This window comes from Pelecanus crispus, chromosome 2 (assembly GCF_030463565.1).
Source record: "Pelecanus crispus isolate bPelCri1 chromosome 2, bPelCri1.pri, whole genome shotgun sequence".
NCBI lineage: Eukaryota > Metazoa > Chordata > Aves > Pelecaniformes > Pelecanidae > Pelecanus > Pelecanus crispus.
Window position 1 is genome coordinate 136,705,843 of NC_134644.1, and position 27,325 is coordinate 136,733,167.

Consider the following 27,325-nt stretch of genomic DNA (forward strand, 5'->3'; position numbering starts at 1 on the left):
TGATGATACAATAAAAGCTAATAAATCATAAAGGTGGAGGGTAAGGCAAACAAAACTGTTAATCAGCACAAACTATTGGAACTAGAAATACTCTAAAAAGCTACTAGATCCATTCAAAACGGGTAAAGAAGTGGCCAGGTTCATATGCTCTTCCCCAGCAGCACTCCTACAGCTGCTGTTAGAGATGGCCAAACAGCAGGGTGTTTCCCATAACCCCTTACCTTGCCTATATGCATTTTAGGTAGACTGGAAGATAGAACCATAGGTGAACAGAAATGGAAGCCAGTCTCCCACAGCTGCGTTACTCCATTCAGTAAATTTAAAAAAGGCAAGAAAAAATATGTCTTTTTTCTGGTTCCATGTGGCAACAGAAGCACAACCATTCAATCTTCAGGCAAGAAAATTAATTTCGAGGAGCTGCTGTTCCAGTTCTTACCAAGCAACGAAACTTCAAAGGAGAAGAAGGTCTGATAGGACAACGAAGCATCTTTGACTGTCCCAGCAATCACAGAATAAATCTGAAATGCTCTTAAAGCCTGCACACAATAAAGGCAAACTGGTACTCTGTCAGGAATTACGGCTTAGTCCTTGGTATTTGATTGTTACAAATATGCATACATTTCTTTGGGTTCTGTTGAGATTAGAATGTATAAATTGTTTAAAAATACAATTTGCACACATGAGAAAGGTGAACATACATGACAACTTGAAAAAACAGAGGAACAGAGGAGGGAAGAAGTTCAAACACAATTCAGCATTTTCAGCATTCTGTAATTTTAATATCTGTTGGCAAATACTATAATAATTGTGGTCATTGAATTAGATTTTCATTTATTAAAATGTCACAGGCCCTCAAATTTTTGTATGCACGCTTGTCTCAAAAATATAAATAAAGAGAACCTATCTGCATGTGCTTTAGTATGTACTGAATTACTTCAACTGTCAAAATAATCACCTGATATGTGGCACTCATTGGCATAAACTAATTTCTAAGTAGAAAGTGGGTGCAAATGTGGAAGAACGAATTCACGTATTTGTTGATATACAACACGTATTGTTCTCAAGAATACCTTTATTCCTAGTATTTTTAAAGTCTCAAAACTATTTGGTAGAATTAAGGCCTACTTTCTCTCCCTTAATGATTCTCCATTGCTTAGGATACACTGATACACTTGTGTGCGTGCATGTATGTGTACATATCAGATGACTCCTTTGTGGTAGTCATCTTCAATGCATGGAATTCTGATCTCAGTTACGGCAGAATTTGGAGTAATGCTAGCACTAAAAATGGTTGATCAAAGACAAGGGCATTGTTATTTTGGTTCCTGAACACTGCAGAACGGATCCTATACGGGCCACAGGTATAGCCACGCTACATGTATGATTTTAAATTGAGTTGTAACACTATATGCTCAGCAAGTAACAACACATGTAACTCAATGAACAACTATTCACATCAGCGTTCAAGCATCAGCATTCATATTCCCATAGTTTATAGAACAACTTGGTATTTTAAAGCCAACTGTTACTACATTCAGTCTGAGCCTACGTGCATGAAATTTCAGCTCATTACTATCACAAATGACGACAGTTTAAATACACTAAATAGACCAATATGAGATTAAGCTATTATTTTATATTTCAGGTACATACAAGATGTCCAAAACTTTTGGATCATGTTATGCAAAGAGAATTCTATAAAGTGGCAACATAGGTTATATTTCCTAGTAGGTATTTATCTCACAGAAGCAGCGTACTTCTTTGTGTAAACACATATTGAGTGGGACAATGGCCGTGTGCTAAAATTTAAAGTCTCACAAACACCTGTGGAAGAAAATAAGTAGGAAAAGTTACTGGCCAGGTACGCTTCTTGTGTATTCCTTGAACTTAAAAGGTACTGCTGTGGGCTTATGTACTGTGCTTGCTTGTACAGAAGTCTATCGTTGCCATTTCCAAGAAAATGAATAGCTTTGAATATTAAAATACCAGAGTTTTCTTCTCCTGCCTCGACACCACCACTGCCATGCTGGAAGAAGCACAAAATGGTTCTCCTATCAAACTGCACATCTGATAATTATCTCAACTTTACTAATTCTGATTAAATGTATTTTTCCTATACTGTCGGATGCTGCTGCTTTAAAACTCTTGATGAATTTCTGCTTCAGGGTATCTGTATTTCCCTGCTGAATGGTAAGTTTCCATTGTATAACTTGCATCTTAGCTTCAAATACACTGGAATCCATCTGGATGAAAACCCCCAAATGAGTAATAGCTATTAAAATTTCCAGACCAAAACAAAAACAAAACCCACATCAAGGCAGAGTTAAGGTTGAAAAGGTATATCAGTTACTTAAGGTATAAGGCGCAAAGGCATATTGTATAAAGCATGTTATAAATGATCCCAAAAGTAAACATTCCAAAAACCCCAGGAAACTCAGGATTAAGTATAAAAACTTAAAAGAAATCCAAACATCTTGAATTACTGAAATGCAGTATGAAAGCCTCCAAAACAAACTTAGACCAGCCCTGCAGCAGCACCATGTTGTAAGCCAGCAATTATGATTAATGCATTTTAGTATCTGTGGCCCTAAATTAGCCTAATGCATGTTTCAGAGATAATATGTTTTCATTTTGTTCTTTTGCATGCAACAAGTAACTATGACAAGCAATAGAAAGTGAGCAGGAGAAAAATAATGGTATATAAACATATTACTAGTTTCACTGTGGAACTGGTCATTACCTGAGTACTTAGAAATATAAAATGTCCATCATAAGTGTGAAGCTACACACAAAATACTGTTGCATCGTGCACGAATGTTTCATCACTGTGAGAAGAAACCATTTCTGGCTGGACCAGAGAAACTAAATCAGGAAAGGCTCCATTACATTTAATAGCTTGTTAAAAGATAAGCAAATAGGATTTCAATTCTTAAAATTAAACACAGAAATTAAAAACCGAGAAACAAACTTCTTATACTGCATAGGTTACCTATCTAGTCTAACTGAGTGCTTCTATGGAACAATAAGAAATGAGTAACAGGAGATGAATATTTGCCAAAAAATTCAAGCCCCAGAACAGTCACTCATTTTCAGAATTGTTTTATTGCAGTTGGATAATAGAGATAAATACCTAAGAGCAAAATCCAGTAAGTCACATTTATTTTTCTTTTGGAACAATTCTCCAAACTGGTTGTGTTTTATGATAAAGAACAAAAAGTTGCACTACATTTCAGAACATTTTGTTCTTTAAAACTGGTCAGACAGGTGGGAAATATTAAAGTACTACAAATTAAATGAATAATTTTCCACTCCAGCTTCATTTCCCAAATTGAACAAGTCCAAGCAAAAGAAACCATGACTTTTTCTGCTTTGGAGATGCGTATCAGTTGGTGATGCACTTCAAGCTATATTAATTTGATTAAAAAGTTTATCCTTAATAACCTGAGACATCAATCCATGTATAGCTTCTATGGTGGTCTTGCAGCTGAAAAACAAGCATAAATTCAACATTGGCCAAACACTGAACTGTACTGTCATTTTATTTGAAGATATTCAGCTGTTTTGGAAGTTCAGGGTGCCCATAACCCCATGAATCTTTACAACTGTCCAGAAAGGAAAAGTCACACACAGCAATTCAGCTGTTGTTGCCAATAGCTTTTAGTTACTTAAAAAGCAAACTGACGAGCACTATACACACAAAGACCAATTACAGAAAACTTCTTTGTCTGGCAATTTAGGGCATCTTACATTAACAATAGCAAGTGAGCTCTGTGGTCATCTATACAAAAAAAAAAACCACACCACCAAACCCCCAAAAAAACAAACCAGAAAAATCCCTGGGGGGATGGAGCTACCAGCTGTTATCAATACCTGAAGGCTCTCACTGTTCTCCACCTTATCTCCTTTGCCCAACCCTAGGGCCAGTAGTGCACAGTAACCATAGGTCCTCTGAGAAACTCTACAGAGAATATTAAAGGAAGAGTTTATAGAGCTAATCAGTTATTAGCCAAAATATGTAACATGTGCAAAACCCCCAAACAGCTGAGAGGATTCCTATTGATCCAAGCTTCATCCAGTGTGCCTGGCTTAGGGGGATGTAGTGTCAAACTAACAAATAAAAATGTCTCAGACCAGAATATACAAATGCAAAAGATGAATCAGCCCTGAAGGCATGGAGAATAGGGACAAATTATTACTAGACAGATAAAGGAATCCCAGGCAAAGGAAGCCGTCTTGGAGCACAGTTTGGCTAATGTGTATGTACTCTTAGGAAACGGCTCTTAGAGATGTGTATGCACAGTAACAGAAGATATCATATAGCCAAGTGTAAGCACCTTTATGCTGATGTCTTACAGTATTGTTTTTCCTAAAACAGATACACCCAATAATCCTTTAGCAAACTTTGCAACCTTATTTCGTGAAAGTAATTTAGGTGTCACTGAATCAATTGTCCTGGTATCTGCCTAAGTCTTCTACTGTCTTTTCTCTTTTCTTAGGAAAGACTATTAGTTGAAGAAAAACATGCATCTGTAAAAGTGTTACAATTGATTTTGGGAACTACAGTAGCCTCTGTTTATAAACTAACTACTGATGATGACTAAATAAAAACAGAAAAGAAAAATCTCTAGAAACGCTGCAAGAAATAATGCAGTAGGACAGTCAGAGAAGGAGTTATTTCTTAGAATAACTGTAATCATGTGACAGTAATGTGAAAATGAAATGCGGCCAGTACTATGGGACACCAAACAGGGATCAAAATCAAAGCAAACCTGTCAGCAACTCCACCCTTCCCATGTCTTTAAAGCATTGCTGTTTTAACTGTTTCACTACAAGAACTGGGAGGTATCACCTAACCCAGCTGTTGTCAGTTAGCAACAGCCTTAACCCCATTGCAAATGTATTCTGCAACTAAAATAGTGTGAATGGGTATTAACTTCTGTGAAGTCAACTGCCCTCCAACTCGATCATGTTTATTAGAAAACTTGTAAGAGCTGTTAACTTTCCATAACAAGGAAACAAACGAACAGAGGACACTAGCACAACAGCAACTCTGATTCTATTTAGCAATGATCATACTACATTTGCAGGTATTCCCCCGCTGCTTACTGTGGAACAAAGGCTTGTCCAACACAAGCTGACTCCTCTCTTTGTTAAGGGAAAGCCCCTGTTCACCTGAGTCATACTGAGCAAGACGTAAATAAAATAATTTGTTTATAAATCAGTCTCTTCACACAAGGCCTCCTTTCTTTCTCTTGATTTTTTTACCTATCATTAAACTCACCACTCATCTGGTATCTCAAAAATCAGTTCCTTAGTAAAGTTTGTACTACAGCACATATTGCTAACGCAGCAGTGCAGGGCCCAGAAAACCTCCCAATCTGAAAAGTAGAACATCCCAGATTTTATTCAATTTTTTGCAGTCTGTTCCAAGGGATTCTGCAGAATTGTTCCTTACTAAATGGAGTTATATCTCACCCAGAACACTCCTAAGATGCATGCAGGTGAGTCCTGTCTTCTCCACAGATGGACCTGAGATTGTACTAGCACATACAGTGCAGTACTTCTTGGTTTTCAAAGTCTGGAATTTGCCTAATACAACGTTCTTGAACAACCCAAGATACTCTATGACTTGTTGGATACTATTACCCTTTGTTAAAGATTTTACTTGGAAAAATGGTCACTATAACATTATATAGGTAGTCTAAGCACAGATGCCATTCTTAAGACTACTGGGAGAGACATATGAGAAGCAATTTTTGTACAAATATGTAAGGAACACTGAGGGAAAACACTACAACGTCTTTGAAATAATGCTGTATACCCAGTGATGATAAGTTAACTAATAATAGCAAGTATTTGCTATCAGGCAGGGTAGCTAAATATGAAGGCCAGAATGTCTGCAATCTAGGTCTTAAAAACAAAACAGAACACAAAACAAAAAAAACCCCTTCCTCATTTCTGGAAAAAGTATGTATTAATTAAGAGATATGAAGAAAAGAGAGTTCTTAATTTTTAAGTAAGTGAAAGTATTACACAAATGTAAACTAAACTTACTGGACTGTTAGCACTAGTTCTTAAAATCATGTTCTATATAATAATTTTATTTACTGCTAGTTTAACCTGATTAACCACATAAAATGTGCTATTTTTGAGCAATGCTACCATTTTACATTTGACAGAAAACATCTTTTTTGGTTTGCCATATAGTGATGGAATTTAACAGGGATTTTTTATTTAATAAACTATAAACTAAGAGTTGAATTTATTCCAGAAACAAAGATTGAAAAGACACTGTAGGTTTAACAAAGGCAAGATTTTCTTCAACTTTAAAAAATAATTAATGACACTTGGAGTCTCTTGTTCCTATCTATAATCTAATCACTCTTATCTATAATCTTGGTAGGTTACAATTTAATTGGTAGGTTACAATTAAAGGCATGATAAAAGTTTAAAACAAAATAACACTTTTTACAGGGAAGAACACAAGTATGTGTTATCTTACCTGTCTCTTGTTGCTTTTGCAAGTTTATCTTCTGATTTCTTATCATGAGTCTCTAAACCCAGCATGAAACTGCCCCTTCCAAGCTGAGCTTCTGACTGTTCTAATTTTTCAGACAAATCAAAGACTTGTCCAGTAGTGTAGTCAGCATTCTTAGGAGAAAGAAGGCAATAAACATATTGAATTCTAAGCTATAAATTCAAACATTTCTACACAAAATAAACAAAATCTGAAAAAAGCCTTTAAGACTGTAGTACTGCACATTTTAACCTGTATCTGCAACTGAAGTGATATAGAACATGAGTGGCACACGAGTGCTGGTTGAGAGAACAGAAGCTGAACATCTGACAAATGCTCAATACCTAAAGCCTGAAACGGGCACTCTTTATTACTTTCTGGCCATGCCCTAAGTTACGAAAGAGTAAGTAAAACTCAGCTGGTTTTGACCAAGAGAAAAGGTACAGAATTGGCTTTTGCAGAAGGAAGGTTTTAATGCTGAGCTGCTACATTGAAGGTCTACCTGCAGTATTTCTACTGCAACCTTGTTTTAACAGTTCCATTGTTTTTTTAGGGTGTTTGTTTGTTTGTTTGAAAGTGTTTACTTATTCAATACCATTATTTTAAGGCATACTATTCATTACAGTGCTGTAAAGAGATACAAGGTTAAAAGGAAAAAATCTAAGTGTATAGAGAATTCAGTAAAACTGAACATAAGTTATTCCCACCTTCTACTTTTAAAGAGCAGACGTAAGGAACATGTCAGTATTTATGATTAGGAAAACCTTCCTGTCTTTTTTAATCTGACAAATAGATTCTTAATGTGTGATCTATATCTATCAGTGTCCCATTAAGCATTTTACAGTAGAGGGTCTGGCTTTCAGCACTAATGAATTAATATATGCACATGATAGCATACTATGGTACTTACAGTAAGCAAACTAGAAGAACTGAGAGTGTTCACCCAGTACTTGTTCCACAAAAGCTCAAGCAATTTACGATCCAAAGATGATTTAAAGTACGAGACTTCTAAAGCATAATACCTTTAAAAACAAACATGCAAACAAAATAAGCTTCCATCTAAATATGTCTTGCTTGGCTGTGACACCCAAAGTACATGCATCTCAAAAAATCCTTATCAATGGCAATCATCTTCAAAATTCAAAGCACTGAACAATAAAAAAAGTTACCCCCAGTTCCAATTCTAACTCTAAAAGAATTTCCGTATTTCATATATAGCTTTAATACAGGTATACATAATCCCCACACATACTGCTGTGGTCTATTTAATGAGATTGCAAGTTTTTTTTAATTATTCTCTTAACAACTTCTTGTGCAATGCAATGATGCCACGTTCCATGCTTGGGATCTTCAATACTGTAATAGTTGGTACTTACAGATGACTGCAGTTTTGCATATATCACCTCTAATTCAATTAGGAACGTCTGATAGCAGTAAATGTTACAAACAGGTAAACAATCTTACATTCTACCACACCTATTTTGAAAGGCAGGCTTTAGTGGTGCTACAGAATTCACAAGAGATAATAAAGCAGATAGAAAGCTGACCTATGCAAAGTCACTAGCATAGGTGAATTACAGCAGCATTAAAGAGCTATATTAAACTTTATTTTGATCATTAAATTCTTGAGCGGGTTATCAATAATCCTACTACCTCTTGATTCCCTTGAAAGTTATTTTGCTTGGCATTTCTATAAGAAATTCCATCTGAGATAACAATGCTTTAAAATCTACCCCCTACACTACACTTTAATATTTCTGTGACAGAACAAATACCCTTATTTCACACATGCTAAGAATAATGAGTTACTAAGTCAGTTCTTCAAAGAGATGTGTGGCAGACTCAAAATTAGAAATGCAAGTTGTTTGAGGAAGTGTCATAAACTTACTTAAAAAGAGTAAATGGAAGCAGTTTCACATTGGGCATTGAACACCAATTAAAGGAGAGAAGTTTGACTAAGATTATTCAGACTGCAACTATGAAGCAATTAGTAGTCACTGGCATTAAGGGTCTAGAGAAGTCTTATGAGGAGCGGCTGAGGGAACTGGGGTTGTTTAGCCTGCAGAAAAGGAGGCTGGGGGAGACCTTATCGCTCTCTACAACTACCTAGAAGGAGGTTGTAGTGAGGTGGGTGTTGGTGTCTTCTCCCATGTAGTTAGCGATAGGACGAGAGGAAATGGGCTCAAGCTGCGCCAGGGGAGGTTTAGATTGGATATTAGGAAAAAATTCTTCACTGAAAGGATTGTCAAGCCTTGGAACAGGCTGCCCAGGGATGTGGTTGAGTCCCCATCCCTGGAGGTATTTAAAAGGTGTGCAGATGCGGTGCTTAGGGACATAGTTTAGCGGTAGACTTGGCAGTGTTAGGTTAACAGTTGGATTCAATGATCTTAAGGGACTGTTCCAACCTAAAAGATTCTATGGTTCTATGACCATCATTCAAGTCCTCTAAACTTTTAATTCTTAGTCAGACTACCCATACTACTGAGAGGACACGACTACTCTAGTCTTTTGTATTATCAGCAATTCAGTAACGCGACAAATTTCCAGTTTTAATGCCCTCTCTTTGCCTAAGTGCTGTTTCCTTCTAGGAAAGACTGGAAAATATTTTCTTGGTTTGGATGGAAAGAAATGGCTTGTACAAGAAGCCAACTTCCCAAGACAGAGATTCTAACAATAACTATTAAGCACTTCCAACTTCAAAAAAAACCACCAGATGAACTCTCCCAAACTGACCACCTCTAAAATAGAAAGGATAAAACATATTTTCCTTTTGTGCTTAAAAGCATGGGTTTATGGCCAACATCAGACTTATAAGGACTACTCTGAAATGACAGGAACACTACAGTTCTGCAAGATTTCTGTGTAGCTACTGTTCTGGATTTTTCCTCAAATTGCATAGGAAGACCAATTCCAATTGTTTTAATTTCGTCTCTTCAGGGTCAGACTTTGCAACTACAAATGCAGTGAAGAACAGATATCCATGCACCAAAAATGCAAAAAACCCCCTATGCAACAGCCTGGAGGACACACTGGTGTCAATGAGATCTTCAAGTTCTCTCTACACAGATGCTTAAGCTGTAGTGCTTGTCAAACATCCGAGGATACAACTGAAGCCAGGCTGTTACTGAAAGAAGTGGTCCCATCTTTCCTTAGCTGTTCTTTGCAAACACTGTATCTCCAAAATCTGTCTCTACTTTCCACCACACCTTAACTATACCAGCAAGAATGTGTGTGCTCTCACAAGTTGGATCAGATATGGGGACTGACCCGGCAAAACAAATGCCTCACCCACTAAGTAAATGCAGGTATGAAGCAAGGAACATGTGGCTGGGGATAGAACAGTTAAAGAAAGAATGGTTAAAACTAAACGACCTTCTTAATTCATGGGAAGTAAACTAGCAGGAGAGAAAAACCAGTAATTCTTCCTGTTGCTGATGTCATCCTTAAAGCAGCTCCACTTTCCAATCCTACCAAAGACAGAAACAATCTTAACACGCCCAGTGACACAGGGTAAAGAGATGCACAGCACTTGCCACTGCTCAGAAGAGCAGACAGATTACAGTCTCCCTACCCCTGCTGCCAAATCTACATCTGATCCCTTCCCTCCTGCCCTAAGAAAGCACCACTACTTAAAGGTGTTCAGGATTCAACTGCTAAAGCTTTTAACCAGGTTCATCTTTGTAACAGTTGTCCCTTAAAATATCTCCTGATAAATGACAATAACACTTTTTCACAAAGCCAACAGTGCTAAAGCAACAAAGAACTTAAAGCTTTGAAACACTCCAGGAAATGTACTCTTCCGTACCGAATCACTAACCTAAACACAAAAATTGAGAACTTGTCCTAGAGTTAGTAGTTTTTATGTTACTTACTGTTTACAATGTACACCAAAGTCTTCTATTTTATTAAGTGGAATAGTCTGGTATTCAGAGGGACCTTCATCTGGAGGCTTGTAGCCCTAAAAATTCAACAAAGGGCAATGATGACACAGTAATTTTGGGACTTTTTAGAATGCCTAAACCCTTTGAAAGCACTTCACAAAAATTCTAGTTTATGCAATTCTAGTTTATTTTTCCTACAGAAAATAAAATTTCCCCCAATAGCCTGAAATTTGGAATTTTCCTGGATCTCAGATTTACATTTGGCTTTACTAGCAGTCATTACATTTGCAGGTCTATCAAAATGCATGTCGGAAGCGAACTAGTGGTCGTAGTTGAGATTTTTCAAACAAGTAGATGGCAAGCTATGATTAGATCATTTCTTCAAAGAAAGACTGAGTTCTGCTAAGATAATATTTCTCTACCTATTCTTGGAGGTGATTGCTTTTGAGGGGAGATAAGAGGCATGAGAAGAGGGAAGAAACATCCATGCCTTGGATATGCCTTATGGATACCTAAAACTTCAATTACTTATTTAGCCAAGATGGCGCCGCACACAGCTACTGACTAGGCAAGAACTGCCCACAGACCACTGTGAGGACTCCCTAAAAATACGCTTCTAAAGTGTATTTTCTATATATGACTTGGTTTTCAGGGGCAGGATTCCTCTCCCTGCTCAAAATTCTGAAAGTACTTATGAAGTGGTTTTGCCTACAGAAGTGGGAATATTCTCCTGAATCACAAACTGTTCTAAGAAGATCTCTTGTGTATTTGTCAACACAAAAATAATGCTTGAATGCAACTGGGAACCTCTCACAAACATTTTTGTTAATTACAGTTTTACTGGATGTCAGCCTGAAGTTCTTGATGACTTATTATTAAATGGAAAGTTGAAGGATATACCTGAACTTTATTAGACTGAAATTAAATAGCACAGTTATATCTCTGCCAGAAGTATAAATGAAAGACTCCATTTGGAGATCTAGATCTCCAATATTTATGTGATTTCCTAGTTTTTAGCCTAACCCTTCCACGTTGTTTAATTAACTCGTCTTTTTGTACATTAAATTGCAAAGATTCCTAATATTTGTTTGGAAGAGTTAAGTAGATAGCTTTGAATCTTGCTTTTCTAAAATGAAAAGCAGATTACAACATATAAATCATGCTACTAACATTTGGGTTTAGGTCTAAAAAACTATAGAGAAGAATTAACATAAATCTATTTTGATGAATGTTACCTATGACTATATCCATTAAAAAATGGCTATATTGAGCTATATCATTTTAGGACAGCTCCACTCTCTAGACAGTCTATTTGATTTAACACTGCCAAGAATCTATGAAAAACAAACTAGAAGTCAACCTTTGTAAATGTAATCAATATCCAAAGGCACGCAATAACCACCACATCAGCACGTTTTTCTTTTAGAATGAACAATGACATACAGTACAGCACAGCAGATCGAACTGTCAGATGATCAAACTGCAGTAATCTTTAGAACCAATCTATTACTCATTTAAAGACAGTTTAGTGATCACACACTAGATAATTTTAACTATTTACCTTAGGATATGTCCTAAATGCTCCAAGATTTACTTTTCCTGCAGATATTGTTCTTGTTGGATCAATCTGTAGAGATACAGGTAATGCTTGTTATATGCATTTTATGAATTATTACAGGCATAAATTAACTTTACAGTAATTGCATTTCAGAAACGTCATTAGCGCAAACTGCGTTAATTTCGTCATAAACAGTACTTTTTAGTTGGCGTCTGTTGGTATGAGACTCTCTAAAAAGATGGGAATATCAATAGCCTTCTATGGACCATTTTTTTCAAACTCATTTTCCTTACTTCCCAAATACTTTAAAGAAATTGCACATAAGAGCAATCAATAAACCATAATAAAAAAAAATCTGCATTCTAATCTTATAACCACTGGAGGTAAGAAATAATATTACGTGATCCACCGTGTTCTGGTGGAAAATATAGGAAACTAATGAAGGAATCTCCTTGCTACCATATTTACTAATGCCATGTTTAATTTTAAAAGTCATTAAAAAAAGGAAAGAAAAAAAAAAGAATAAAAAAGCAGTCCCAAGGAAAGCGTTCTGAATCTGTAAAATTATATCATAACATAGAACTCACATGGTGGAAATATTTCTTAAGGGTGATTTAGCCTTTTCTAATGTAATTATTTCATCAGTTATATTCATTCTGACTAATTTCAGTCTTTTTTCCTTTATTTCCTTCAGTAGCAATGGTTATACAAGTAGTATCTAAAATAAGGTTTACTTTTGATTTCAAATGTGATCTGAAGCCTGGAAGACCTGAAGGGCCCAAAGAGTTTCTTCAGATTTTTTCTTCAAAGATAGATTTCCAGTATCTTCTACCTTGTACCAAGCCACTGATTTAAAAGACATTTTAGATGCAAAGTAACAGAATTCTGTGAACTCACTTTGCTCTGTTTTGACAGAAGCGATGAAGAGAACAAAAGAAACAGATTTTTGTTCTATTGCAGGAGGTTGAATATGGATTGCTCAACACATTTTTTTGCAAAAGTACCAAGTAGAACTTTAAGTTAAGAGTAATATATGGATTTGTACAGAGCTACCAGACCTGGAACAAACACCGTGAAAATGGCCTAGGTAAGCAATACTACTGCTCTGACCAGTATGTGGCCAGCAAAGCAAAAGGAGCGATACTAATTTAAAATTTCGATCTAACACTTCCATCGTGCAAAATACACACTACTCGAATGTTAACAGACTGAAATCTAAAAATTATTCCCCCCCTCAACATAATTTGCTACACAGTTTTATCAACTATCAGCCAGTACTTACAACCACTGCTACAAAGGGTTCTTGAAATTGCTGATTAAGCATCTGGGTGCTAACATCGATCCCAGAGAGCCAGCAGCCATAGCCAGGGTGACTGTGATACCAGCCAATTGCATTTTCTAGACGACCAACCTAACAGCAGTGAAGGAAAACAAACCCAGTGTTAATCCTCATTCCGAAAGTATCAGCTGCCCTCTATTGGGCCTTCCGGCATACAACACGGTGAGAGGATAAGGAATATACACACAGCCTGCGATGCTAACTTACTAATACTAAACTAAAATATAAACATACATCTTGTTTTGCTAAATTATTTTCTAGAAACCATACAATCTGTAGTATTAGCATTCTCTGTTACAGCTACTACAACAGAACAAAGAACTTCGAGGAGCCAGGGGCTCCTTCTTCAATGACAGCTGAAGTACCGGAAGAGATTCCACACGGTGAGATGGTAAGATGGGACTCTTCAGCGCAGAAGAGAAATTTCTTAGGGTGGATATGACATAAGTATATATAATCTCATATAATGTACAGTATGTCAGTAGAGAGTGAATGTTCATTATTTAGTACAGTAACACCTCTCAGAGGCATATAGAGAAACTATTGCTAGGTTTAAAAAGTAACTTCAGAGAGGTATGTTTTCAAACACTAGAAGTGACAGAAATTACTGCCAGAGCATGCTGTGAAAGCCAAAAGATGAATTTTTAGATTTTTAGGATCAGAAAAACTCAAAATAGGAGTTTCCAAATAATGTTCCTGGCTATCTCTAGAAATACCAGAAGAAAAACAAAACAAAAAACCCCCAGGAGAACGAACACCCGTTGCACCTGATTTTGTAATCCTCTCTCAGGAATTGCTTACGGGCTGCTCCATACCGAGTTGAATAATTTTGGTATGATCCTATATGCCAGTTCTTAACTGAAAGTTGTGTGTTTGGATGCATCACCTGCTTGGTTTTGCCAAATACTGAGTATGTCAGGAAGGTTAAATCAGAAAAATGTTAAGATGAGACAGAACCCACAAACTGCCTACTGAATAGAACATGTATTTTATTTTTGAATTGGTGAATAATATTTATATTTTCTTTACATCTCCCATAATAGAGAAGGAGAGACCAACAAAACACTAAAGAATGCGTTATTTTTCAAAGCCAAACAACACATTTTGACTGTATTAACACCAGATCCTGCCCATGGAGAAACAAATAACTGGAATGTTGGCATCTGTGAAGTACTTATGCAGGGGAACATATCAACTTGCAATCTAGTATTAAAAAGAGTTATTCCAGGAACAACTGCTTGCCAAAATCAAATGTGGAACAGCCAGCATGCAAACTCTGCCAGAGCACCAGTGAAGCTATTTGCACACAAGTTCAATTTCAAAATTGTGAAACCAACTATAGACAAAACTGTACAATATAAACAATAAGAAAAAAATTTCATGAGTACTCCTGCATAAACATGGACTGTTTTAAACATAAGATGAACTAACTGTATATGAAAAATACTGATTTTATGCTGCATACTATTTTGAAACCCATTATTTCTACCCAAGCACTGGATAGTATGAATGTATCTTTAGATCATGACATCTTTTCAAGTTACCCGCTTTTCTGCAACAACAGTATTAGCATCATGACATTAACAGTTTCCAGATAAAAGGAACTAGATTAAATAAATTATTTCTAAATTATTTTCTCATAAACAGGGATAAATTGTTAAAAAAAGTCCCAGAATATGCCTACTTCTGGATTATGTTTACACTTTTCTGATATTATGGTCCAGCCTAATTCACATCTATTTAAATATCTCTAACTGTATATAAGCCTGTGAACATAAGTACAGCTCTCCAAAATAACCAAAATACTGCTCTGTTATCTCCAGTGAGTAAGTAAGGGGCCTCTAATTTCAGAAGGTTTAAAATACTTTGAGGATTAAAGAAAAATCAAAAGGGCCTCAAAACTATTTGAGCTTGGAAAGTGAAGAGTTATTTCAATGCTTATTCATAGTACAAGATTGCCCTGTATTGGAAGAAGCATGTCGGCAGGCGCTCTGATGTGCCGTGCTGGTTTGTATATCAGCCACAGAGCAGATTCATACTTCTGTTATCCTTCTGCAGGTGAGAATTTTACTGCATAGTCAGGCTTAATGAGACATGGATCTCTGAATACAGGGTGACGAAGAGGGGGAACAGACATCTGAGGCAGTTCATCTACATTTCCAAATTATAAATATGAGTAATTAAGTTGCACTGAAACTTACATATTCCTTCACTAGCATTTTCTTCACATTAGTCTTTATTTTTATGGAAAATGGCAGCATGGCTATGCAGTAAGACTTCAGAAAGCAAGAAGGTGAGAATAAAGCATCATATTCCCGATCTACAAATATGACTATCTCTGACACATACGTATTTTATATTTAATTTTGCATACTGTTTTTGGAAACATGTATTATAGCAGTTATTTTAGAAACACACTCCCTCCTTATTCCATCCACAAGCCACCAGCTGCAGCCACAAAAACACTTCCTGAGCGATGAAAATCATGCATAAAGGAAAGGAGAATCCAGTACTTGGCGACCTACTGTAAGACATGGAAATATGTATGTGACAATGTTTAAAGGGCTCTGTGTTCTTTGCCACTGACACAGTTCTCTTAGCCGTGCTTGATAAGAAACAGAGCAACTGGGCAGCCACTTTATCACTGGGGGGGGGGGGGGGGGGAGGAAGCCGGCAAACCCCAGAACACGTTCCTGCGCGATTAGCTTACAAGATCCACAGCCACAAGCTTACAGAGCCACACCATGGAAGGAGCGAAACACCCTCCGCCACCTCTCCTTACCTGCTTTGCGTTTTCAATGTACGCGGCCATGTACTCGTAGGCGGCCGCCTGAGCGTTGACGCGGGTCTCGGTGCCCTCCACCGGCAGGGCGAAGCTGTCCATGATGATCATGGTTTCCCCGTCCACCTTGCCCAGCATGAGCCCCATCACCTCCAGGTTGCCCCCCGACCTGGCGTGCATCACCATCTTCAGCAGCGCCAGCGCAGAGATCTTGCAGTACTTGAAGTAATGGTGGCTGCAAGAAGGCAGGCCGCGGAAGCCATCAGGGCCGCCGCCGCCGCCGCCCGGCCCGCGCCTCGGGCCCTCGCCGCCCGCCCGCCCCTCCGGCCCCGCCGCCCGGCCCGGCCCGGCCCCGCTCTCGCTCACTCTTTGGTCCAGGGCTTGGCCGCCAGGATCTCCTGCTGCTGCTTGCGGTCGTACTTGTAGATCTCGTCGATGCTCTGCGCCTCCTGCATGTTGTTGGCCAACTCCCACGTCTTCTGCGCCATCCCGCTCCCGGAGGCGCCGCTCCCCGCCGCCGCCGCCGCCGCCGCCATCGCCCCCCGCACCGGGCCCGGCCCTGGCCCTGGCCCGCCTCACCGCCGCACCGGGCCGCCGGCGGAACCAAAAGCGAGGCGGGGGGGTTGCGGGGGGGTTCGGCGGGAGGTGGTACGGTCCGCGCAGGCCCGGGGCGGGCGGGCGCTGCGCCCCCAGCGGGCGCGCTGGGCTCTGCGCCGGGGCCGGGTCAATGCAGCGGCGGCGGGGGCCCGCGGGTCACGGCGGGGCGGCCTGGCGGGCCGGCCGGGGCATGCTGCGGCCTGGCGGAAGCGTTCGGGGGCCACAGTGTGTTCTCCCTCCTCGCCGCCGCTCGGCCGGCCTAGCGGTGTTTCACGGCGAGCGGCCCGCGAAGGCCCCCGACGAGGGGAGGCCGCCGCCTGTCTTCGCGCTACCTTCCGCCGGTCGCCAGCGCGACCCCGGCCCTGCCCTCGCCCAGGGAGGAGGCGAGGCACCGGCGGCTGCCGGCCGGAGGCGGGATAGGAGGGACGCGGCGCGCCGCCCTCCGGAGCAGCAGGGGGCGCTGCTCGGCACCGCCCGCCGCTTTCCGGGGCGGCGGTAACGCGCGCGGGACGCGGAGGGAGCTGCGGCCGCCGGCGCCGGTGAGCGGGGCGGTCGGGACAGCGCCCGGGAGCCCTCCCCGCGCCGTCCGGCCCGCCTGTCCCGCCGCGGGGAGGCCCAGCGGCCGCCCCGCTCGCAGCCCCGGGCGGGCGCTCCCGCTCCCCTCTGCGGCGCGAGCGGCGGGCGGGCCGGGGGGCGGCTGACCGGGCAGCGAGAGGGGCGGGGGCGCGGCGGACGGGGCCCGGGCCACGGTGCCGGGCCTGGGCGTCCCGGGGGGGGGGCGGGATGGGGGGTAGCGGGGCTCTGTGAGGCCTTCTGGCGGGAGCCGTCTGTTGCGCGGCCGTTGCCTAACAACGGCGCCGCGCTCCTTAAAGGGGCCGAGCGCCCAGTGCCGCCTCCCCGCCGGGCTCACAGCCTCCCGCGGCCGGCGGCTCGGGCGGGCGGGCGGCAGCGCCTCACAGCCGGCCTGAGGCGGGTGGGTGCTCCCGGGGCTGCCTGAGAAATGCTGCCGAGGAGGGAGGGGGGGAGGCTTGGAGGCGCGGGCGGGCGCTGCAGGCCGGGGGAGAGGCGCTGCCCCGAGCTGTCACGCTTGGAGAAAGAAATCTGATCTCCTGCCTCTGGAGCTTTTCGGAAATTAATGTCTTTTTGGATCAGAGTACGTGTTCTGGAAAAGTAGATGAGCCCTTATGGCGAGGGGAAGTAACTCGCGAGACTTGTTGGTTGGTTGTTTTGAGGGTTAACTGTCTTCACAGTTATAAAAAAAGTCGTGTCGTTTTAGTCAGAGTTTATTACTTGTGAGCATCCATACCCTGGGGTTTTTTTGTGCTTTTTTTCAGGTAAGAATTGAAAAGAAACGAAGGTGAAAGGTGCAGGAAGCATGTCTCTTGACAGCAAGAGCTTATTCTAAATGCCGTGCACAGGGGTAGAGAAGCAGCCAGTACTGGCTGTTCTGAGAGCTTAGGAAGTTTGGGTGAAAAATATTTCTTAATGAAATAATTATGTGACCATATAATCTGCAAGTACAATTACTAAACGTGTCATACAGTTTCTTTTTTTAAAGCAATTCCCTCCCCTCCCACCCTTGCTGCAGTTCATACGGATGGGAATTGACGTTTTGCCAGTTCTCCTGATGTCATTTTAGTATTATCATGGCACAGAATAAATGAAATCTGTCTACTTACACATGCTGATTTTAAGTTTTATGTCCTGTTTTCTTGAACAAGTAGGAGGGGAAGGGAAGGAATAAAAAGGAACACGGTAAACGTTGCTTTAGATGATAAAGTAGGTACACAATATGCAGATAGGTAGTTACTTACGATACAATACATATGCAAATAGATGTTTTGAATATCTTGAAGACAGAGACATGCATTATTAACTCTGTTTGGGCATGGATCTAATAAAAATATAATGTTCAAGCTTGACTTATTTTCTTGAATATCTATATGCTTTCTATTGCCTGGTATATTTGGTTAAGTTGAAGTTTACCTGTCTGACTCTGTAGTTATTCAGAGTTGCTTTTGTGAAAACTTCCAGTTTAAAAGAGAAAAAAAAAAAAGATTATGAGAAACTAAAATCTTGAAAGTAAAAGTATATAAAATATATTTTTTACAGGATGCTTTCAGACAGTAGTTGAGTATATAGCAGCAGTATGTTTAATGTAATTTCATGTTGAATGATACAGTGTCTTGGGAATGCAAATATGTCCAAGATTTAAAGGTGGAAGAGCTGATAGATCTGTGCTATTTAACATTTTTTAAAAATAGTATTTAGAAAATACTCTGTTTTCCAAAAAAACATGAAAAATATGTTGTTTGCACCTTGTAACTTTGGGGGCATATGGTTTATCCTTGGGTTTTCAAATGTTTACAGCATGTTCTGACTTTCCCTTTTGCTCTGTGCACGTGCCCATGAGCAATGTCTCCAAGCTTAGTTTTGAATCTCCTACTTTGGTAGTAATAATTGCAGGGCTCTAGAAATGCACAAAATGCATTCAGACACATTGCCAAACTGAAAATAGATTATTTTATTTTGAATTGAAGTGGTTTTATAGTGGCAAGCTTTACCTCGGTATGCTTGTGCCGTCATGTGAAGTCAGTTGAAGTTAACGGTTCGCTCTGAGTTTAGTGCTGTCACCTCCGAGACAGTTCACTGCGTAACTGGGGACTGTGGTAGCACTCTTTTCAGATAGAAATGTATTGTTTCTTTTTTTTTTAATTGTGATTGGCCATGATCTGTTCACTTGATACAGTAGATGATAAAATGGATTACTATTCAGTAAGATATTTGCTTACATACTGGTATATTTGCTGAACTTAGCAGTGTGTGCATCACATTCAAATTGTCAGTCTTTTGCTTAGAATATGTAAGAATTTTTTATTTTTTTCTTTATCTTTCGTTCTTTTTCAGTATAGTAGACCCTTTTTGCTTATTTCATAAAGTTTGCACTTGCGCATATTTTAAGAAGATCAACTCAGGCAGAAAGATGTAAGACATAAAATGTCTAGCTATTTTCTAAGAGGCATTTGGCTACTTTTCCTGGTTATTTAGCTGTATTAAAGGTATACTGAATCAACAGTGCTGTGGCATTAGTCGTCTTAGCACTCTCCAAGGCCTGGAGTTGTGCGCTTTCTTCACACCAATTGAATTGCCTGTGTAGTTCAACTGTAACTGTTTTGTCATTGTTTTTTAAGCAATATGCTCTTTTGAGCAGTATGACAAGAGTGCAGAATGCTAGAATATTCATTGTGTTCCTCATGCTAGATAGAAAATATACTGCAAATATTCCTTTCCTTACACCATCTCTCAGAATAGGTTTGGTACCATTCCAATACAGTGATTTGGAAACAGTTCTAGAGTTTATAAATATTATTGTAAATAGAGGTAAGAAACACAGATGTTACAGTCAGTGAGCTTTTGGGAAGGCTTCTCACAGTGCTTCCTTCTACATGTGGTAATTTTGCTCTTGGTGGCTATGCAGTACTGGATAGGTAATGAGACCAACTTTTAAATTCTTCAGTATGACAAGTTGTTTCAGCTGTTCAGAACAGTTTTTTTCATTATTCTTATATAACCTAATGGACTAAATAAAACTTATCAGTGCCTGGAACCTTACCCTCTTTTAGATTTCTTTTATCCTTTATCAGTGTGCAAAACTAATGAGATTAAAGATTTAGGACAAATCAGATGGGAGAGTTTATTTTTGGAATTGATTGTCCCGTATTGCCACTAGGAGTTGTAAATACGTTGTCCTACTTCTGCCTACTTTGTAACAATATTATAATTTTATATTATGCATCAAAAAATAACATTAAAAGTTTAAGGGAATACATTTTAAGGAATACATCAAGCAGATGCATGCTAACTTAATTTAAGGAATACAATTACTTGGATTTATCTGATGGAATTTTGACATTTTTTCTCTTCATCTTACTTCTATTAAGCATTTATCTGCAGTCTCTCTGGACACGTTATTTTATGTTAACCTATGTAGTATCTTATTCTGCTAGTCTTTGTGAGGTGTTGTTTTTTTGGTTTTGGGGTTTTTTTTCCAAATTATTCGATCCTCTTCCTGAAAGTCTTTTCTAATATGTTTTTATCATTAGCCTATTATCTACTTCATACACTCTGTAGGCTTTAGAAAGCAACTGAATTAGCCTCAGTAAAACTGCTGTACAGTCTGAGTTTAGATACTGGATGTGATGGGATTGCTTAGGAACCTGCATAAGCAATTGTATTGCTTAAGTTGTGCGGGTAATATTGGAGGGATTTGAGGGTCCTAATTTTCTTCTCAGTTTCGTGCTTCCTTTAAGCGTGGCATATAACATGGATTTTTTATCTGTAGGCTTGGTTTTGCAAAACTTCTCCTCCAGTGGAGTGGGTGAAAATGCTGAGTGGAGATTAGGATGAGTAGGCTTGTATACAGTCATTCTTTTTGGTTTTGTCTTTCTTTTTTCCATGGTTACTTAGTATATAGCTTTGCAGTATTTTTAGTTCTGATAAGACTATCCTAACAAAGAATATTTGAAGTCTGAGTGTGCCTTAACTTCGGTGCAGTTCCATTGTCATGAATTTGATTCGCTTTAATTTTTATTACAAGGTTGTCTAGGAGCAGCAATATACAATAAATTGCACAAATAAGATGCTAAAATTTCTGCACTGAAGGGCTTTCAGTTAAATAGGCAAGATGCACAACTAATGGAAGAGAGGTAATCAGCTGTTCTCAGTACACGTTTTGTTAACAGATGAGTGGCTTGTCTGATTGCAAGTCAATGCTGCCTGATATCCACAATCTTACAATTATTGCAGAATTGTAGCCTCTGCTATTTTATTGGTACAGGAGGTAGTGATATGCTCTTGGCTACAACTCCAGAAACACTGCATGTATTTTGTGTTTTGTGGGGTTTTTTGTTGGGTTTTTTCATTGTTGTTTTTTGTGATTTTTGTTTGTTTGTTTTGAAGAAGCTTGATAATTTTTAAGACTTCTTGTGATAGTAAGTTAAGAACAGAATTGATTACATGATTTGGTCCTTATTTTAAAGTATACATGTATTTTGCAGTGTTTGTACTTTTTTGCCTAACGATTCCTTTATCCTGTTCATTTTTTGATGTTTTCTAATTTTAATTTTATAATTCACTAACAATAAGCTTGTGCTAGTGTGTAGTGAAGGGCCATTGCAGTTAAAAAAAGCAACCCCAAAATACTTTAACCAAGTTAGAAAAAAAGATTAGAGAAATATCTTCAGTCTTATAATCTGTAATCTTTGGATTTTCTCTCTCATGAAACATAAGTAATCTCTGCCATAGATGGGTTTCCTGAGTCAGGTTTTTTGTTGACCCAGCAAACATCTTAAGGCTTGTAGTTCTGAGGGAGAAGAATGTTACTTAACTACTGTCTTAAGCAACTGTAATTGAGCTTTAAATTTTTGAGGTTCTGATGTAGAGGCAATGTTCTGTGTCTTTTCTATAACCTTAGAAATGATGGCGGATGATTTAGAAAAATTTATTGAAGAACAGAAGGCCAAGTTGGCCCAAGATAAAGCAGAACTTGAAAATGATCCACCTTACATGGAAATGAGGGTAAGAGTCCTATTGCTAGGGTCTTGATTTAAGCTTGCTTTTACTGTGCTCTTAAAACTGTATTTGTTGTTAAAGTATATATTAAAGATTCATCTATTCAAACTAATTTCTAATGTAAATACTTCATGTCTGTATTTATGTAGATTTTTAAAAACCTGTTTGCCGCCAGGCATACACAGTAACATTTGTATTTTACAAGTGGGAAAACTCTTGTAAACGGTTATCATTGTTCCTTCCCCCCTCCCTAGGGAAGCTGACTAGCAGGGATCTGCTCTCTGCCCGCTCCAGAGCATGGGTGTTGGGATGGGGATGGAAGGTATAAATATCCTCGGAATTTCTTCTGCAGAAACTAGGAAATATAAAAAGCAAATTACTTAATCCAATCAATTAAATAAAATCTGTTCTTATCACAATTTTCCTATTAGAAATTTTAGTACCTAATTCTAAAGCTATAAAGATTTTATAATTTGCAGATCACCTTTAAGTTGTTTAATAGTATAGTGCCAGTACCTGGCAAAAAGCTGTATCTAAATAATTAAAGCTAGCTAAGTGTTATGGTAACTAAATGTAGTCCTCAGTAAAAAAAGGAGTTTTGATTTGTCTGTTGTTCGACTTACAAAGCCCCAACCAGCTTGAGCTTTTAAGAGCAATTATAATATTGAGTTTTCACTCCCTTTTTTGTTTCATCAGAAGGTTATGAGAATTCATCTTTCCCCTTCTGTGGATAATATAAGTATTTTTACCTAGTCATAACAATTCTCACCAAAAAAATTTATTAATTCACTCCAGAAAGTTAATTCTTAGAGAGCTATGAGGAGTTGGGCTTCCTTTTTTTTTTTTTTTGCTTCCTCTGCTCAGAGCAAGTTTAAAGAGAAGGAGAGTGTTTCCAGCTTATAGTTTGAAAAAGTCCTAAGCTGTATGGTGAAAGTTACAGGGAACAGGTGTGTTAAACTTGCCCTGTAACACCCTGTAATTTTTTCATTGTTTTAAGAAGGGTGCAGTATGTCAAATCGGCTCACATAAAAAAAACAGAGAGGGTATACGTAAACTATTTTAATTGTTGATTATGATAAGTGTTTTATTACATAGATCACAATATATATTGTCAACCTATTTCATGACATGAAATATATTGAATATATTGAAATATTTTGAACTAATAATTCCTGTGTTGCAGAGGAGAACTACTTTTTTGGTAGTATTAGTGAAATGTATAATTTACTTAATGTGTTAATCCAGATCACTTTCAATCTCTCCAGTGCTAAAAATTGTGTTAATAATGTTGTTCTTGTATGTGATATTTCTTTTACTGTGTGATGCAGTGAAGTGTTTTGTTTTGTTTTCAGATTAAAGAATCAGAGAAGCTTTCTGAGACTAGCAAAATGTTAATCTCCATGGCTAAAGAAAATATACCTCCAAATAGTCAACAGAACTATCCTTCAGGTATGGCATATTTTTTTTAATATGTCTTCTAGATTTAAGTAGCGTTCAATTGACGCTGTGTAAGCACCGCTCAGCAATAATGAAAACATCCCCGTATTATCAACACTGTTTTGAGCACAAATCCAAAACATAGCCCCATACGAGCCGTTATGAATAAAATTAACTCTATCCCAGCCAAACCCAGCACATTCCATAATAATAATTTGGGTGCTAAACACATTTGGCTATCAGTGGATGGTTGTTGATATTGTTGGCTGGTTCTGCTTTAAAGCAATGTAATTTCCTTTGGATTAAATTCGACAGGGACTTGTTCCTTGGTAGCTGCTAAGTATGTTCTGTAGTTCTAGCAGTAGTGTTGACAATCAGGCTGAATTAAGTTAGTTATTTGTCAGTATATTAAATGCATGCAAACTTTTCCGTAAAAATGTATTTAAAATCTTAACTTTTTTCTAAAAAAAAAAAAGTGGCAATGTGATTGTGTGTGATTAACAGAATGTGAAATGGCAAATAAATACAACAAATACAGAATAAACAAAAGCAGGAAACCAATGAAAAGGCAAGTATATCTCTTATTCCGATGGAAAAATTCAGACAAATTGTGCATGAAGTTAGGATGAATGTATGTTAACTGGAGTATTTTTGCCCTGCTAGGCTCTCCTAAAGTAAGTTTTTGAAGTAGGTGGTTTTCAAATATTGCCTAAGTCCCTATCCATAATTGTTATCTCAGTGCTTTTCTGGTGGCCAAAAAAAAGGTCATCTGTAATAAAATCAACTTTAAACCCTCTTTTGTTTGAATACTTCACGTATTTGAATCAAAGCACTTGATTCTCACTGATGGTTTTTTTCTGTACTGAATTTTACTGGTTTCTGTGAAGTTACTGAATAAATCTTCACTCTGACATATTAGTTGCTTTTGAATTTTTCTTGGTTTCCTATAGTTAATCCAACAGTAATTTCATGTGAAAATAAAAGGCAAGAGCAAGTAGCTGAAACAAACCTTTTCCTCTTCTGTATTCTATTTCTCTTTACACTTACCCCTTTTTTGAGGGTTGAAATGGTACATTATTTTTTAACAGAACTCACACTCACCTTATGTGCCAAATCAGGAGAAAAACAACTTGCAGGTTGTAGAAGAAGCTCCCATGCAGATTTTGGTTGGTAGTTGAACTCTGCAAGCTGTTTAAAAATAGTGTATGACATATTTAATCGGCTATTAGGTCCTTTGGTTCTGCAGAACAGCAGGCTGACTCCTGTTTTGGCTCGTGAAGATACATTCTGACTTAGCTGAAACTATCTCAAGCCAAGCCAACTTAAGTGTATTTTTACTAAGTATATTTCAACCTTTTGTTTCAGTAGCAGAGTGATTCCCAAGTTAGCAATTTTCAGCATTTATATAATGTCATTTTTACTGTACAGACACTGATTAATGCCCTAAACATTTAAAATACTGGAGTCAAAGTACCATGCAATAAATTGGGATTGATGTAACAGTAAATCTTGAATATCCCTGTCTTCCCTCTTACTCCTTGCTACTCATTTTACATCAACCACAAGATGTAGAAATGCTCTCAGAGAAACCATAGGAAATTAAAAAAAACCCAAGGAGTTGCAATCTATGTCTCTTGTTGTGTGGTTTTATGGAATTCACTAGCTCTCTGTGGAGAGTGGGCAAAGTGGCTGCAGAGGTGGGCTTCTGGGGCAGAGGATATTTCTTATAAAGAGCTTTAAAATGTATTTGGGGAACAACAAACAACTTGCATAACATTATATTTTAAGAGTGCAGCTGGTATGAGACCTGACAGTAATATTGGAAAAGTACTAAATGTGTGTTTCGGGTCTACTACAATTAAAAACACTGAGGTGGAAAGAAAAAATGGTTATTATTATCATATGGTCAGACTCTTTCTAGCTGTCTGGAAGCCAGCATATTTTTCATATGCTTCTTGCTAAACAAATAGCTTGTTGCTTTCTAGTTGTGAAGTATGTTTTCTATTGTGTGATAAGCACAGCTTAAAATACCAGAGTAATTTAGAAACTAACATGTCAAAGGAGTTTTCCTTTGAAACGTACGATGACAACAATATTTAGGTTATTTTATACTATTTGTCAAACTATCCATATAAATTCAGTTTATGTTGCATTTTTTTTCTAGAGGGGAGAAACAGCACAAGGACTAGAGGAAAACTAACATCCAAAAACCAATCTGTTTTTCTATGTTTTCCACCCAACTACTGATACAGAGGAAGTGGTTTTTATTTCAGCTGTTTTGTAATTACTGGTTGCATGGTTCTTTTTTTTTTTTTTTTATTGCTGTTGTCTAATAAAAATCCAGATGTAGCTTCTGCAAGATGTGCTTTGTATTGATACAGAACAGTAGAATAATACTATTTAATGGCATTAAACTTTCAGGTGACTATGGCTTGAGTTTACCTCTTGGAGAAGAATATGAACGAAAAAAACATAAACTCAAAGAGGAACTTCGACAAGATTATAGGCGATATCTTTCTCAGGTAAAGCTTCTTGTCTGGTTGGCTGAGTTTAGTGAGTCTTTTAAAATTACTCTCTGATTTTAATTGAATGAAAATTAATAAAATCTGTGGAAAATATTTATAAGAAGGCGTTCATTATGAGCAATGGCTGATTTTGAAGACTCGACTAAAAGTAATTTCAAAATGTCACTGCTAGGAAAGGTTATATATTTTAGGCTTCTATAGATCTCATTGCTGTGAGACTACATATGCTTAGTACATTTTATTCTGAATGCTTTTATTTATTTGTCTCTATTTCTTTGTTTCTTCTTAAGAATTTAAAATATCATCTGTTACTTCCTTAAGTACTTATATATTCTATGGTCTGTAATTCAGGTAAGAATATTCCTATAATTAGTGTGACTCCATTTGACAGTTTCTTTTCAATTTTAGAAATAAAAAAACTTCGATGTTCTGCTTAGCATGATTTATTAAATGTCACAGTAAATTTAAAATTGAAATGGTATGTATGAAATATCATAATCTGGGGAATATTCTCTATCCCTTCTTTGTCAAACAGAAAAAAAATCAGGAACCAAATAATTTCTGTTGTCTGAAAATGCTGATTATCAGTGTCTTTAGTTCTTAAAAATGAAAGAACGGATTGGCTTTAAGTAAAGAATTCTTCTTTGTTAAGTCAAATATTTTTGAATGACTCTTTTTGAATAGTATTTTTTCCCTGACTTTTAGGGTATTTCACAGGCAAAAAGAAAGGTAGGGTGCCTGCAATATAAATTTTTTTTTTCTTCAAATTAGTTTCTTTTTGCTTTGTTTGAAAGCTTTGTGCTCTTTGAATTTAAAAAAAAATCATTATTTTTTTGTGCTTTGTGTGTTTGTGCATGCTGTAGTGATTAGTTGTGATTAGCAGTATTGTTTGCTTTGTGCAAAATGATTGCTTATATTTATTATTTTCCATTAACAAGATTTTAAAACACTTGTTGATTTCTTTTTTCCTTTGCAATTGCTATTATTGCTGTCTAATGCTGACTCTAAGTTTTTCTTCTAGTAGACATTTGCTTCAAGGCTTATCAGTTACATAGATGTTAGGAGTTCAGATTTCTTTTTTCTTGTTATACATACTTGATAAAGCTGGAATAAAATCA

The 27,325-nt window shown here is 38.1% G+C and overlaps 2 protein-coding genes across 2 annotated transcripts in view; one reads left to right on the top strand and one right to left on the bottom strand.

The window, feature by feature from the left end:
• Positions 1-3,083: 3,083 nt before the first annotated feature.
• COPS5 (COP9 signalosome subunit 5) lies at positions 3,084-16,591 on the bottom strand. Its single transcript, XM_075704783.1, has 8 exons — positions 16,444-16,591; positions 16,078-16,312; positions 13,239-13,367; positions 11,960-12,025; positions 10,390-10,475; positions 7,428-7,539; positions 6,503-6,651; positions 3,084-3,484 (listed from the first exon to the last, which is right to left on the bottom strand). Exons 1-8 carry the CDS (start codon positions 16,563-16,565, stop codon positions 3,400-3,402), a joined length of 984 nt encoding a protein of 327 aa, XP_075560898.1. The 5' UTR covers positions 16,566-16,591; the 3' UTR covers positions 3,084-3,399.
• A 1,226-nt stretch (positions 16,592-17,817) lies between these two features.
• The window catches only part of CSPP1 (centrosome and spindle pole associated protein 1), a 68,033-nt gene continuing 58,525 nt past the window's right edge, over positions 17,818-27,325 (top strand). The window contains exons 1-5 of the mRNA XM_075728233.1: positions 17,818-17,871; positions 22,148-22,251; positions 23,598-23,694; positions 26,104-26,204; positions 26,913-26,936. Of these exons, the coding sequence (XP_075584348.1) occupies positions 17,859-17,871; positions 22,148-22,251; positions 23,598-23,694; positions 26,104-26,204; positions 26,913-26,936 (339 nt within the window). The 5' untranslated portion in view covers positions 17,818-17,858. The remainder of the gene's footprint in view (positions 17,872-22,147; positions 22,252-23,597; positions 23,695-26,103; positions 26,205-26,912; positions 26,937-27,325) is intronic.